General features: G+C 39.8%; 1 protein-coding gene across 2 annotated transcripts; it reads right to left on the reverse strand.

Moving 5' to 3' along the window:
* Positions 1–3,376: 3,376 nt before the first annotated feature.
* tlr3 (toll-like receptor 3) lies at positions 3,377–9,686 on the reverse strand. Of its 2 annotated transcripts, XM_039810998.1 has the most exons (6): positions 9,351–9,685; positions 9,073–9,214; positions 7,218–7,682; positions 6,889–7,080; positions 4,882–6,734; positions 3,377–3,925 (listed from the first exon to the last, which is right to left on the reverse strand). In XM_039810998.1, exons 2-6 carry the CDS (start codon positions 9,088–9,090, stop codon positions 3,694–3,696), a joined length of 2,760 nt encoding a protein of 919 aa, XP_039666932.1. In that variant the 5' UTR covers positions 9,091–9,214; positions 9,351–9,685; the 3' UTR covers positions 3,377–3,693. The 2 variants fall into 2 exon arrangements, with proteins under 2 accessions (XP_039666932.1, XP_039666943.1); XM_039811009.1 differs by lacking the exon at positions 9,073–9,214 and having other exon boundaries at positions 9,351–9,686.
* Positions 9,687–15,341: the final 5,655 nt, after the last annotated feature.

Here is a 15,341-nt window from a genome sequence, read left to right on the forward strand (position 1 = left end):
TTCACTAGGGGGAGTTCCACAGATTACAGGCCCTGCTGTTTTAAGAGCTGTATGGGAAAGTACTCTTTCCTATACTCGGCAGCTGTCTTGTGGAACGGTTTACCTTCCAACCTTAAACTGTTGAGCTCCTCCTACTTTCATTTTAAATCTTCAATAAAAAAATGGCTTTCAAGCCCATAAACAAATTCAAAAGATCCTTGAAGTACTAGGAATGTTGTACTGTTGTTTGTACTGTATTGTCTGTTTATGTGGCTGTATGTCTGTCAGGGAATCTAGTCCCTGTTTTCCATTGTGTTTTAGATCTGTTTTATTTGTCTGTTTGGATTATTAGTTGACCCCTTTCCCCTTTGTCCTCAGTGTTTTTAGTCCATGTGTTGTATTCCCCTTCCATCTTAAGGACCACAATGGAAACAAGCCTTCGGGCTTTATTGTGTTTTTATCCTTTTGAACACCTCTTGTTGATTGTTGTTCAATAAAGTTTTCATTCATTCATTCATTCAACAAAATATAAAAAATGTCCACATTCCTTAGTGATAATTATCTCCCTGGCATTGTGGAGAAGACTTTAGAAAAACATTCAGACATTTATGATGATGAAATTGCTGAATCTGAAAAATGTTCTGACGACAGAGAACGTTTTGGCGAGACTCATGACATCAGTATTTTGAAAATCTTGACAAAGATACCTGGTGGGGCTCTGCCCTGGATCTTTTCTTTATCTTGCAGACTGAGCAGGGTACAGGGAGGTTTTTCCCAATGTTGGAAAACATGGAATATTTTGTAAAATATAGAAACTTTATATTAGGCTACGTGTGTATGGTGTCACTCTGTTGTGTTGTGATTGGTGTGTCTATTTTTCTATTACATTTAAAACACAGGAATGTAAGAATGTGATGTGTGTATTTATGCACTTGTCAGCCATAGGCAGTGCTAGGGAGGGGCTTGGGAGTGCTGTTTAACTACCCCTAGGATAGCCATAACACCCCTGAGCACCCCAAGGAAATGTGGTTTATTTATCAATTTTAATGTGTGAATGCTATAATTTCTAATTTGAAAAAATTAATAAATATATTTATTAAACAAACTGATTATTTTTATACTAACACACAAAGCCATAACAGGTGATCTAATTCGGCCAAAGGGTACAGCACACACTGACATTTTGACCTTTCACTTCCTGTTAGCCAGAGCAAAATGTTTTGGAAACTTAGCCGGATGTCCGTTATGTTCCGCTTCTTTGTGTTGGCATTCAAAATTCCGGCTGATTTCTGAGGACTATGGTTAACTGCTCCTCAGATCTCTGCAGGGTAAATCCAGACAGCTAGCTAGACTATCTGTCCAATCTGAGTTTTCGGTTGCACGACTAAAACAACTTTTGGACGAGCACACGTTCCACCAAAACATGTTCCTTCCCGTGGCTATTTATCAGAGGCGCCTTGGCTCTGTCCGCCCAAGACGATTGTGATTGGTTTAAAGAAATGCCAATAAACCAGAGCACGTTTTTGTCCCATCCCGGAAGGCTTTGTGGACTAGCCAGACCCTGCTCCGCAGCGCTGTGGAGGAAGGTTTGGCAATGCGAGACTAAACACAAAATGACATTGTAACTTTCACGGAGTGGGTACTGCACATATGTGTGTGTGTGTGTGTGTGTGTGTGTTAGGAGTGTTGCAGTAGAAATTAAACTGTGGCAACCAGTACAATAATGAGAAACCTTAAATTTCAGAGCACCCTCAATGAAAAGTTGAGCAACCCCATAGCAACAGCAAAAGCAAATCTCTGGCGCCACCACTTGTTGGGATAATTATTTATCAAAGAATGGACAAAATCACTGGAGTTCTCTCAAAAGTTTGTTTACTTGCAGCAAGTAGAGTCAGTTTACAGCACTTCAGCATAAGTACAGAACGTGACTAATGATAGTCTTTAACAGCAGCTTTTTATAGAGAAAAAGGGAGTAGTATTAGAAAGAGATAGTCTTCTTATCTCTGGTCAGGCCCGGTGTCTCCTCCACATGTGCTTTCCCCTCAGGGGCATTCTGTGATTTTCACAAGGTCAGTAGAACTCATGATTATCTCATGAGAAACAGAAATAGTTTCACACAGACTTCATGCAAATAGTTTAACACTAAAATGAAGCAAAGACTATAGCAAACATAACTTTTCTAACACCACTGGTGTCAAAAAGTCTGGACAGGCTTCTGAGTCAGTTTAAAGCCTTAAGAAAACTGGAAGCACATGGCTTAACTTCAGACGACAAGTTTCTCACTGATATTCAGAAGCTTAGAAAAACAAATGTGGAACAAATTGTCTATACACTTTTTAAGAATATCTATCTGAAAATTGTGACCAAATAAAATACTATTATAATATTCTACTTCATTATATGCACATGGTCAGATCACTAATGGAAGATTTGTTTAGTATTTAGTTTAGTATTTGAAGCATATAAATGGTGTAGTTCATTACTATAACCACTAGATGGCATGATGATACAGTTTATCTTTTTATTTTTCAAAATTGATTTATGCAATAATATGATTACTATACATAGAAATAGACCAATACTTGCCGCAAGTTTTTTTTAGCTAAATTATACATTTAAAGTAATGTTCTGCTATTACATATCAAGACTGAGATATATAACCTCAAATAACGTCTTTATTTAATTAAGGGTTTATTAAGACTTTTTCAATGTAAGGGCCAACCTTTTAACAAACATTTCATTAAGAGATTAAATCACTAAAACTGCACTTAAAATAGCTTTCTTTTTAATTCTAGATATTTTATACTGTACATTACAAAACGTATAGAGCAGGGCTCTTCAACATTTTTAAGGCAAGGACCTCTTAACTGAGAGAAAGACGGAGCAGGGACCCCCTACTACATATATTGTGTAAAATGAGTTGCATGTTGAGTTGGGCCTACAACAACGTGTGGGCGGCCTAAAGCCTTTATGCATACCTTTTTAGTACATAATACTAAGCTATTCAATAATTGTTGGCATTATTTTATAAATCATGTTTGAATGTTAAACATAAATGTGGCAGAGTGAATCCTTGGGATGAATTTTATCTGTGGATGGACCTTAGTTACTACCTCACCTCGAGTGCAGTAGCCAATCATTAATGTCTTTTTTTTCACAAATAGGCTGATTTTCATTTGCTAATAATATGTTGGATTCATGTAAAGACATTTTTATTTTTGATAAAACTTTCAGTAGCTCTGAAAATCTCTGGTATAGAGTAAATTACTAAATAAGAAGTGTCAAAATGTAACAGAATGATTTTTCTACCTTGTAGAACTTAGGATGAAAAAAATCACATAGATATAGCTAGATAGCTAGCTGTGTATGCAGAGTGACACATTCACACATTCACTCATTACCATTTGAAAAAAACAGACCTGTGTTGTTTTATTGGAATTTCTGTTGATGTAAAGCTGCAATGCAATGTAAATACAATATGACAGGTTAGAATACAGTGTGTGTGTGTGTGTGTGTGTGTGTGTGTGTGTGTGTGTGTGTGTGTGTGTGTGTGTGTGTGTGTGTGTGTGTGTGTGTGTGTGTGTGTGTATACAGTAAGCATGGTATTCACACAGAGAGCAAAACAATCTGCAATTGGTTGCAATTAGTAATAATGGAACATACATTGGAAGTTATTACACAGGAAATTCCCCCATTACTACCAATGGGATAGGGTTACTTCTGCAATCGATTAGTCATGCCAAGTGCTATGAGGAGTTTCTGGTGAAAGGCCGGCACCCTCTCCTTATGGACAGGCCAGTCCAGGATGCAGCAAGGACGCAACATGCCCCTGCGGAGTAAGAGTGAGTGAGACAACTTGTAGTCGTGGACGTCCTGCAGGAAGACCAGAACCACAGAGTCCCTGCTGGCTTCAATGACCTGGTGAAGTGCATGATGGGCTTTAAATCTGGATAAGGAGAGAGATAAGGGTAGGAGGGTCGAGAGACAACCGTGAGAACTCACTTTGTCACAAATATATAACACAAGTACCTACAGTATGTAACTGACTAAATATACTATACCTCAAAATTCTAAATGGCGTATTTTGATTTTTACTTAATCTGATGTAGAATCTATAATAATGTTTAAAGTGATGGTTCGGAGCAATTCACCCTAGGGTCCTTTGCACCATGACCTCGAGCCAAACACCCCCCCAGAAGCTTTTTTCACCTGGGTCTAACATTGGGAGAGTTAGCGTAGAGTAGCGTTATCAGCTGAATAGCTTAGCGCAGGGGCTAACGGACCCACGTTTGTATCTCGTAAATTACCCCACTAATAATGCCCGAAATTATACCAAACGTCTACAAGTAGTACGAATAGGTTATGCTCTCATAAAACGATGGATTGGAAAGTTTGTAAGTACACCAGAAGTTTATGTAAATAACACTTGCCTGCTGGCTTCTGCTCTCTGCTGTTGTTGCTGCTGTAAGACGAGTGCTTAGGGCCGTCTACAAATTACATCACCGAAAAAGATGCAACAAAAATATTTATTAATTTAACTTTTTTTTAAAGTAAGTGCTGTAGTATAACTAGCAGGAGACAAGTAATAATTGAGGTACGTTTGGAGACATTACCTTATTTAATCATTGAATTAATAAATATTTTTGTTGTAACTCTTTTCGGTGTAGTAATTTGTAGACGGCCCTAAGCAATGTCTAACTGCAGGTAGCAGCAGCAGCAACAGAGAGCAGAAGAGAGCAGGCAAGTGTTCATAAACTTCTGGTGTACTTACAAACTTTCCAATCCATTGTTTTATCAGAGCATAACCTATTTGTACTACTTGTAGACGTTTAAATTATTATCATATTATCTCTAATTACATCATAATAACACTTTAAATGAAACAGTGTATGTTTGATTTACCGTCTACACCAGGGATCTTTGAGAAGAGTTTCAGTGACAACAAACAAGATTTTTCTGGAATTTCTCATATTTTCCACAATGGATTGAAGCTGTGACGTGCCAGGGACTGCATCTCGATCCTCCAAACAAAACCTGCACTGGTCATTCTCCAAGGGGACCATCCTTCTTTCTACCCAGCTGCTGTCTTCATCTGCATGTATGATGTAAGCATCATACTCAAATTCCCTGCCCTCTTCAACTGTGGCGTCGCTAAATCCTAATGTGCGATTGATCAATATGTTCCAATAAAACTGGATCCTCCAGCCTTGGAACCGCACCAGAAGCGCAGTTACTATGAGCATGATGACAGCGGTGCTGCTCAGTATGTAAAGAGCCTGAAATGGGGTCATATCTTTGCAAGAGAGGCCGTCAAAATCCAGGATGGAGTGGTTGAAATACCCTAGTGGAGTGTTGCACATGTACTGGTCCCTGAGACTTGGCACGCTGGTCACATTTGTGTCATTCAACCATGTCACGAACCACAGCATGCTCTCACACGTGCAGTCAAATGGATTTTTGTCTAGGACAAGCCGCCTGAGGTTGCTCAGAGGAGTTTTGAACACCTCAGGCCTCACAGCCGTGATCAGATTCTTCTGTAAATTTAAAACCTGCAGTGAGTTCAGATCATCAAAAACGGAGTCCTTAAGCCTATTGAGGAGGTTGTTGGCCAGGCTGAGTTGACGGAGGTCACTCAACCCTCTCAGAGCCTCTGCTGGGATCTCATCCAGCCCGTTATAATCCATCTGTAAGGTTGTCAACCTCCGTGTGTGTTTGAGAAACAACACCGGCCCACCTAGGTTGGCACTCTTCCACAAACGGGCAAAGTTGTTGTGTTGGAGCTTCAGCACCTTGAGGTTCACAAGCCCCTCCAACATATTCTCTCTGATGTTAGCAATGTTGTTGTTGCTGAGATCCAGGAAGGTGAGGTTGGGCAGGTGGCGGAATGGAGAGGGATCCAGGTTCACGGCTTCGGCTTTAAGACTTTTTGCCAAAGTCAGGAACCTAAGTTTGGGCACATTAACGAACGACATGGAGCCTAGATTGACTGTCTGTTGGTTATTGGACATGTGAATCTCTTCAACCTGGCCCAGGCCTTCAAACTCTTTGCCAGTGAGATTTTGCTTGATAAAGTTGAACTCTAGAAGAAGAGTGGTGAGATTTCTCAAAACGGAGAAGCATCCAGGATTAATCTGTGCTATAGATGTTCCTGTTAGATTTAGCTTTCTGAGAGGTGACCGCGCCAGTGAGACAAAGGTCTTGCTGGTGATGTTTCTGAGTGAGGTAACTGAACTACTCCAGCTCATATCAAGTTCTTTAAGGCTTGTCAAGCCTGTAAATGTGTACTCTGTGATTGCATGAACTCCAGTTCTCTGTAATATCAAACTTTCCAGAGCACTTAATGGTTGGAAGGAGAAATCCTCGATAACCGGTGTGTGATGACCGCTCACAAGAGCTTTTGTCAATTGGAGTTTTTTCAAACTTTTGAGCCCCTGAAATGTGTCCTTGGTCAGGAGCTTGATGTTGTTGTCCATCAAAATTAGAGTCAGAAGTCTGGACAGCCACTGAAATGAGCCTGGTTCAATTTCAACCATGCCGTTACGGGACAGATCCAGAAAGGTTAGATTTGTTTTCTGTAGCCCTGTGAAGGTTGTGTTTGTGAGCTTGATCAGCTTCATCTTCCGAAGAAACAGAACATCAATGGATGACCCTGACAGCTCCGAGCAGAGTTTAGAAATAACCGTTGTGTCCATACTGCTTCCATCCATGATCAAAGTACGGAGGCTTGAAATGGGCGTAAAGCAACCAGGCTCCAACTGCAACAAAACATCACAAAGAGACCTTGCAGTGAGACAAAAAAGGGGAACAAAATAGACAACTGAAAGCAAGGTGCCATTTTAGATATGTTCTAGCGTCGGTTCCACTTGTGACAGTGCCATTTCATTTCCCATTTCTAGGTTAGCTTCTTACCGTTTTTAGGGGCACAGATGACATGTTGAGCAATTGTAGAAACGATTGGTTAAGAAATGAAAAATCATCTTTCTTGAGAGTGGCGATGTTATTGAATGCCAGACTGAGGTTCACGAGGCTGGGCAGCTGAGGCTGAGAACTGAGCTTAGCTGAATGCAGTTTGTTCATGGAAACATCAAGAACTTCCAGGCTCTGTGAATGATGAAAGGAGAATAAAAAGAATGCAATGCACTAGAGGCATATCAAACAATTGTGGGTCAAATGAAGGGTGGGGGATCAGTTTCTTGCCAGCTAATTACAAATTCAACTCATCAGTGTAACATCTGTACCTGTAGTGCAGAGAAGGGCTCGCCTTGTAGCTTTAGCTTATTACTAGCCATAAACAACCGTGTTAGATTAGTGCAATGGCTCACATCCTCCTTCTTCAGCACATACACTTGATTGTGCTCCATGTTCAGTGTCTGCAGCAGGGGCAGAGTCTGGCACAAACCCGGGTCCACCTTGGCGATACTGTTGTACCCGATATTGAGGTGGAGGAGTCCTGAGTATGTGGTTAGTGTCACAGGGTCAATCTCTTTTAATCGGTTGTGAGACATATCCAGGCTGGTGATGTCCGGGGGAAGGTCTGGAGGGACCTCACTGAGGCTGAGGTGGCGGCAGTCAGCTTTGCCGTCTTGCACATAGCAAGAACTCTTCTTCGGGGATGCCACGCAATTGTGCGGTCCCGCCACAAAATAACATATGGTGATCACCAACGGGAGAAGGGAACGAGGGGCACGCATCTTTTCAAAAACCTTTAAAAAGAGAGAGACAGATTAAAATTAAACCTTGAAACTTTTGTTGGCAACTTGGGGGCAGCACAACAAGAATGACACTGACATATCATCTTCTAAAGGTACTACGGCAAACATGTTAGCAAACGGTTACACATTCTGCAGAAAAAAAAAGCAACAAAAGGGAATATTTCGAGTTGTGTTTCTAAGAAAATGCAAGTCCAATATTATAATAGTGTTGTAGACTCGACCAACTCCTAAAGGGATTCAAATTTCTGGCAGTTCAGCCACTAAATGCTCCGTATTTGCGTCAGCTAGTTGCTAGCTTTGTCTGTCTGCTGTTCAGTGCTGGTCAGTTAGTTGCCACTATGGAATGCCATTTTATTCAATATTGAATTAATTAAAAAACACTTTGATGAATAAGCCTATGAGGAAACAAATATGTAAATATATAAATAAATGCAAAAACGATCTTTTCAGTACAACCCGGGTTCAAAGCACCGTGAGGTCCCAGTCTTTTCAGCTGCCGTTGTAGTTGAGTTTCGCAGACAAAAGGTGACCGTCAGCCAGGCACCGAGCACCACGAGGACGCCTCATTTTAGAGGCCATTGCAGTTAAATTTAGCCGACAAAAGGTGACAGTGTGACATTATGAAATAAAAGTGCCCTGAAATAAATAAATGTGTACTTATAATATAAAAGTCCCCTGAAATAAATAAAAGTAAAACCAATTTATTTATTTATTTATTGAACAATATTGACTATCTTATATATTTATATTTACATTTATTTATTTATTGCCTCATTCATTTATTTCAGGAAGTATTTCATAGTAGAGCTGGGCGATATGGAAAAAATCTAATATCACGCTATTGTTGACAAAATACCTCAATATCGATATTGTGGCGATATTGTAGTGTGTAGTGCGACTATTGATGCTTTCACAAAATATTAACACGAGTTTTGATAAATAATCCCCAATAATGTGGATAAAGTGACTAAGTGGGTAAAGGCAAATAATAGAACAGCTAGAACAGTCTGGTAAGCTCAGAAAATGACATCATTTTACTGTCATGAAAAAGACAAATTGTGTCATATCACGATATTAAGATATCCAAAATGTAAGACGATATCTAGTGTCATATATCGATGACGATATAATATATTGTCCATCCCTATTAGTGCTGCTTTAATATACAGATTTGCCACATTACTAAATAAGTGAGGAAAAAAAGTTAGAGTTATGTTCTATACTTTACAACATATATTTGAAATTTGGAAAGTGTCTACAGAAATCTCTCTTCCAAAAGCATACAGTATTGTTATTACTATCACAAGAATTGTATGATAATCACAGCACTGGCTAACCAAGATGGCTAATATTTGGGATATAAAACTTGTAGAGCTCTTACCAGATTTTGCCTTTGCATATTATCTTTTGCATCTAGACGTCATAGCCTACTTTAAACCGAAGGCATTCACTTCCAGCTGCAGCACCATGTCTGTTCTTCGTCTCAGTGTACGCTTATGAAGCACACACACACACTGACAAAGCTAGAAATAAAGGAAATGAGAAGTGGTAAATCCGGTTTCACTTCTACATCATTGTCTAGATCCACAACAGAATTCAACTGTTTCATGCAGAACCACAAGTAGTCTATTGGGAAGTTTGAATGAAATTCAAACTTACTTCCTTCAAAGACTGGACCCAGTGTGAAGTACTTCAGAGTAGACGCTATTAAACATTCCCAGTGGCTGATGTAGGCTAATATAACCAGGCTCGACAGACCGATAACGCTTCATTTGTTTAGTAAGGCGTGGTGTAAACAAACAGGCCATGTCGTGTTGTCGTTGTCACGCACAGTCTGACATGCGTTAGTGATGTTACCCAAAAAGAAAAACACTGTATCTACGCCGTAATGTAGGTCGTTAATCGCGTGTAAAAAAAGGAAAGCGATGGAAGAATTCGTGTTGCAACACTCACCACTGTGTGGGCTAAGATACATACCGTAAGTAAACGAGTAGACGTGCAAGACAACTATTGTTGGGTCAGCTAAAAATTGGGTCAGCTATAAAGCCTCTGATAAGTTTGAAAGAACACGTTTAAGATATCAGTGTATATGTATGTGCTGTCTGATAGACTATTGTAGGCTATTTTCTTTCAGATTTGTATGGAATAATTTCAAACTTTTTAGGCGATGCATTTGAAAACAGAGCATGATCCACACCTACCGCACCAACTGTAGATGGCAATGGTTAAACTTGTCTACAGTCCATGATGTGTCACCCTTTCTGGAAGACAGGCCCAGTCTCGCTCTGGAATGCAAGATACTCACCCCAATCCACTTATCAAAAATTATATTTGAAATATTTCTAGACTTCAGAATTCAAATAAGTAAATAAATGTGTAAATTGCAGAAAAGATATTTGGCTCTGTAACTGAAATGAATTAACAGCTCAACAGCTACCTTATTCAGGATCGGGCAAGTGCAATTTTGGTATCATTTTAGTTGTCTGGCCCAAAGTTCAACTATGAGATGACACTGATAATACGCACCCTTATTGCAGTCATGCATGAGCAGTTGAACAATCCAAATAAAGTCTGACCAAATAAATGCATGTTTCTGTTCTCAGAACAGCTGCTGCCCAAAAACTAAAATATAGCTCATTATTGTTTTCCCTAGCAAATGCAAGTGAGTGATTCTCTCACCTGCGGAATGAAGTTCCCTAAAATATACTCTGCAACAGCCAAGATGCAGAAGTAAGAGAATCCCGTAGAAACCACAGTAAACACTGCAGTACTTATTGAATACCACTTTACGTTAGTAGGCTACACCTTAAAATAATACAAGAATACAAGTGTTATTTTTGTCCCAGTTGTGCATGTCATTTACAATCACAGATTATATGTCCGCATTTTGCCCTGGGGCAGAAACAATGCATTAAAATCTATAACATATTGTAAAAAAGACAATCAATAGACCTAGAGTGCATTTTTTTACCTTTATACACCAAGGGTATGCTGAGCAAAAGTACTCTCTTTCATCATAAGCACAGTCACACACACAAACATGGAAGCTGCCAGTGCCAACACATTCTCAAGGGCACTTTAAAAGTGCTGATGCAGGGGTGGGTGTTATCCGTTCTACTCCTTTGGGCCAACCACTGAGTCAAAAAACAGAAATCTTTCTAGTCATATGATAATGTTTTATTCTTCATAGTTTTATTACATTAGCCCACATAACATTGATTGCCCTCATTCAGAACACCAGAGAAGTGAAACTTAAAACTGGACAAATAAACACAAGGTTAGTTTGAAAGAACCACTAGAGGGCAGTAAAATACTGTTATTGAGCAGCTCAACTTGTCTTCCTTGTAGATATACAGCATGTTTCAGTCTTTGTTACAAAATAATACAACAGATACTGTACTCTTTCTCTGATAGTGTATATGCAAACTGTAGCATATGATCTGTTGTTGCTTACCTGCAACAAGTTTCTCTGCCTTTGTTTCTCTCGTTGCAGTGTGGCTAATTATTTCTGTATTTTTGGGGATTGTGGGATTTGGCATTTATATGTGACTTTTTGGGATTCTTATTTTATTGGGAATTGCCCAACAGTCTGAGCCCTAATGAACAGTATGGCCTGAGTCGGTGAGTGACAAAATGAGTTATCAATGTTTTTGGGGTCTAAAAAGACAAGAAAATAGGCCATTATATGATGGCAGATGGTAGAGACGTGACAGGAAACAAGGGGACTTCTCTCTGTTGTATGTCACCCTCCTCTGGTGACATAAAGTCCTGTTGGTATAAGATCCCACACTTCCAGAATTCAGATTGTTATCATAACTGCACAATATGGGCATACATGTAAAATGAATAATTCATGTTGGGTGTCCTGGCCTATAGGGGTCTGACTGTGTAATGAAAATGTCCCCGGTTCGGGTCCAGCGAGGACCTTTCTTACATGTCTCCCCTCCTTGGGTGACTCCAACATAGCTATACTTGCAAAACTATGAAAACATCACCCAGGGTCAACAAATCTTGTTAATCAGTTTGTTTTAATTCATTTTTAGCTTTTTTTGCTAAATTGATCTGGGTCATCTAGGACTGTTAATCATTTATTTCTAACACATTATTTTTTATTTCTTTTTTGTTTAAAACCCTCTGAGGTCTAAAGGCATTTTAACATTTAAAAAAAAAAAAATCACATTTTAAGGGTATTTGTATATAACCTGATCCCAATGTGTTTCATGTCAATGTGTTCAGAACAAACTCAGCTTTCTGTAAAGTGAGGCCCAAATTTGTTCCAGAGCAATGTGTTCAGAGATAATTTGGCCCTAAAGCTGAAAAGTTGATGTTTGCGTTTTCAATTTTCTCAAAACTCTTGTGAAAACAAACCTACACTCAATTATTTTGGCGCTTGAAATGATTAAACAAAAGTCTTGGGTTCACAAAAGTAGCGTAATATATGAATAAAATAGCAAATATATTTCTAAAATGAAATTTTGTAATATTGCTTATTGAATACGAGTGTTGTTAAACATCGCTTGGACTCGCCGATTTGTCCTCAGAGGGTTAAAATGTTGAGTTAGTTATTAAAAAGTGTTCATCTTAAATGAAATGCATTTCCCCCCAAGATATACATTGCAGTAAATGGAGTGAAACCATTTTATTGAACAGTATATTATATCACAACAGTTCTAGGCTGCAAGTAATTGCATTACCGAGACAGTCCAAGCAGCAATAACTCTGCAGATAACCACATGGCCAAACACATTTTAAAAGGTCAGCAGTAATGTAAAAGCAGACGTGACCTGCTGCTGGTGCTAGATGAGTCATATATTGGAACCACACTTGATCGACAAACTCTGCACTACTGAAAAAAAAGCTATTAGCATCTTGTAATTGATAAGTGATGTGTCATTGCATCCTTCAAAGTCAGTCTTTTCAGTTAAGTGGATTTCACTTCAAACTGAAATACTTCTTTTTTTCATAATTGCTTTAATATCCTGTTGCCAGTTAGTCACCACTAACCTCTGTGGTATTTAAAATCTTGAATCATACCAACAGCCACTTTGAACCACAGTGTGTTAATTAGCTTGACATCGGCTGTCTTGCAACAATCATTCCCAAGTATGCCATTAATCCGAACCAACACTGGCATGGTTCAAAGCCACACTGTGTGTCAAATGGCTGCTTAAATTAATCATTTATTTCACTGACATACATAATTAACTTTGATAAGAAGTCTGTCTGTATTTCTTGCCTTCTTTTAAATTCACGTTCAGGTGTTATCAGATACTCTACACGGGACAATGTGAAAACCATAGATATAAAACAGTTTTATATCTATGGTGAAAACCTCTTTTTAGCCGAGCTAGCAGCTCTAGGGATGGCGATGTCGCTTTGTTGGTCGACCACTTCGGTCCAGTGTTGATATATCTCAACAAATATTGGATGGATTGCCATGAAATTTGGCATAGACATTCATGGTCTCCTGAGGATAATTCTTCATGATTTTGGAGATCCACTAAAGTTTCCTCCAGAATCACCATGTGGTTCAATGCGAAATACCTTTACAACTACTGGATAGATTTGTATGACATTTGCTACAGATATGTAAGGCCCCAGGAAGTGTTGATCCCCTGATTATCCCTCTGGATTTCCGAGAAATTTGGTACAAGCATTCTTGGCCACAGATTATTGATTATGTGGAGATTTATGAAGGGAGGACACTGACCCTGTTGCCTTTTCATCACATTTCTGTCACTCTCTCAGATTGTGGATAGATGTGGAGAGCAATAGGGTTGCATATATTTGTTGTAATTCCACAATGTGCAAAGCAGGAAAACTTGCCCGAAGAAAAACAAAACTGCAATAAACTCCCCCCCCTCATCCTCCATAGTCACACAGACAAATACATACATGCACCTTTCTATCCCCTCTCTTTTTCTCGTCATCCTTTCCTCAGATAAATAAAGCAGGGCCTTTCTGGGATAGACCTCAGGCCACCTGATTGGTTTAGCCCGGTGCTAAGCCCTACTGTAGGCAGCTTACAGGGCTTTGTGCCAATGGCTGGATTGCTGAAGACCTGTAAAAAGTGGAGAGAGCTAGCATGGTCAGGGTGGTGGTGGTGGTCAAGTTAGTAATGGGATTTAAAAAAAAAAAAAGAGAGAGACATTGAGGGGTTTTCTGCAGAAAACACAGCACAAATAAACCAAAGCAAAAGACACATGGAGATAGGAAGGGCTGTGATGAGAACCAGAGCAAATGATGCAGCAGGGAATTGTTACAGCCCCGTTCTGTTTTAATACGGGCTAAATCATGAAGTGCACCGACAACAGCTCAGGAGGGGAAGGAGGCAAACACAGGCACAATAAGCTGACAGGAATTACATCCACATCAGATTCTCTCAGGAGAAACAACTTGACACTGGAATGAGGGATTAAAGAAAGGAGAAACACCCCATGCTGAACTGTGGACTGAGTGACAGGCATTGCTGTACATGTTTCACTTAGCCCAAGCGTGGCTAGTGTGAGTCATGCGAACGTGTGATTGAATCCACTCATGCAAGAGGGATAACTGCTCCATCAATGGGAGTGTGTGTGCCACATTCTTCATCTTACCGGCTCGGGTAAATCTCCTCTCCCTCATTTGCAGACTGAATCTCCGGAGTGTTGGAATGCCTCGGAACCAAAGGTGAGTTTCCCCTCTCGGCTATTCACTGCTATTATACATGGGGGATGGTAACCTATGTTATGTAATCCTGTACATTACCTTACACAGTAACGTCATTATCAACGTGTTCAAATCCTCACTACACACTGATATACACCAGAAAGATTGTGCACTGTACGCTCTCACATTGTGTGCCTGTGTCTGTGTATTTACTCCACGAACCTCATAAAGTAGCTAATGGAGTTAATTGCAGTCTCACAGCAGTGCATTGTAATTGTCTGACGTAATGGGCATCTACTGTATAGCTCAAGTGAGAGAAACAAAAACAAGAGCAAGGATTCCTAAAAAGAAAATGTCTTTGTTAGCTTGACTTTGATATTTTAAGAAGAAAAAAAGGGATAAATAAGCTGTTTCATCTTCACTTGAGCCTGTTGAAGACGAAACAGCGAAAAAAAGGCTAAGTGGGATGAAGAGATTTTTAGATGTGGAAGAGGGAAAGGGCAATGTCACACAAGGAGCGGTGCAGGCATGCAGCAGCAGCAGCAGCTATGTTGTAGCATGTTCTCTCTGCCCTCTGCAGAAAAAAAGACACTGCAGCATATATCCCCCCCCTCCCCAGTTTGCTGACCAATGATGTATGGAGGTTAGATGCCCAGCTCTGCTACTGGTGTCAGCCACCTCAGGGGAAGGAAGGGGCATATGGTTAAAAGCAAATGTATGTGCATTTTAATTTAAATCACATGTCGGAAAGAATACAGAACATGGATGATTACTCTTTGTGTTCCTCATCAGATTTCTCCCTTTATTAAGCACTTGGACACACACATTACGTGGGTGACTCCACAACGTGTCACACTGCACATACGATGACAGTTGTGAACAGATGTAGCGTCTTTAGGATTATGGGAGCTTTTATCCCTGATTGTGATCAATGAAACCCACACGACAGCCAAACAAACAGACTTGCTACGCTACTGAAAATGACAGGATTTCTTCACCTCA

The sequence above is a fragment of the Perca fluviatilis genome, chromosome 1, assembly GCF_010015445.1.
Source record: "Perca fluviatilis chromosome 1, GENO_Pfluv_1.0, whole genome shotgun sequence".
In the NCBI taxonomy this organism is placed as follows: Eukaryota; Metazoa; Chordata; class Actinopteri; order Perciformes; family Percidae; genus Perca; species Perca fluviatilis.

Excerpts from the sequence above, each read along its gene's own strand:
- tlr3 (XM_039810998.1), bottom strand. Across the intron at positions 7,081-7,217 it reads AGCCCTTCTCTGCACTACAG|AGCCTGGAAGTTCTTGATGT; the intron begins GTACAGATGTTA and ends CATCATTCACAG. Across the intron at positions 6,735-6,888 it reads CATCTGTGCCCCTAAAAACG|TTGGAGCCTGGTTGCTTTAC; the intron begins GTAAGAAGCTAA and ends GTTTTGTTGCAG.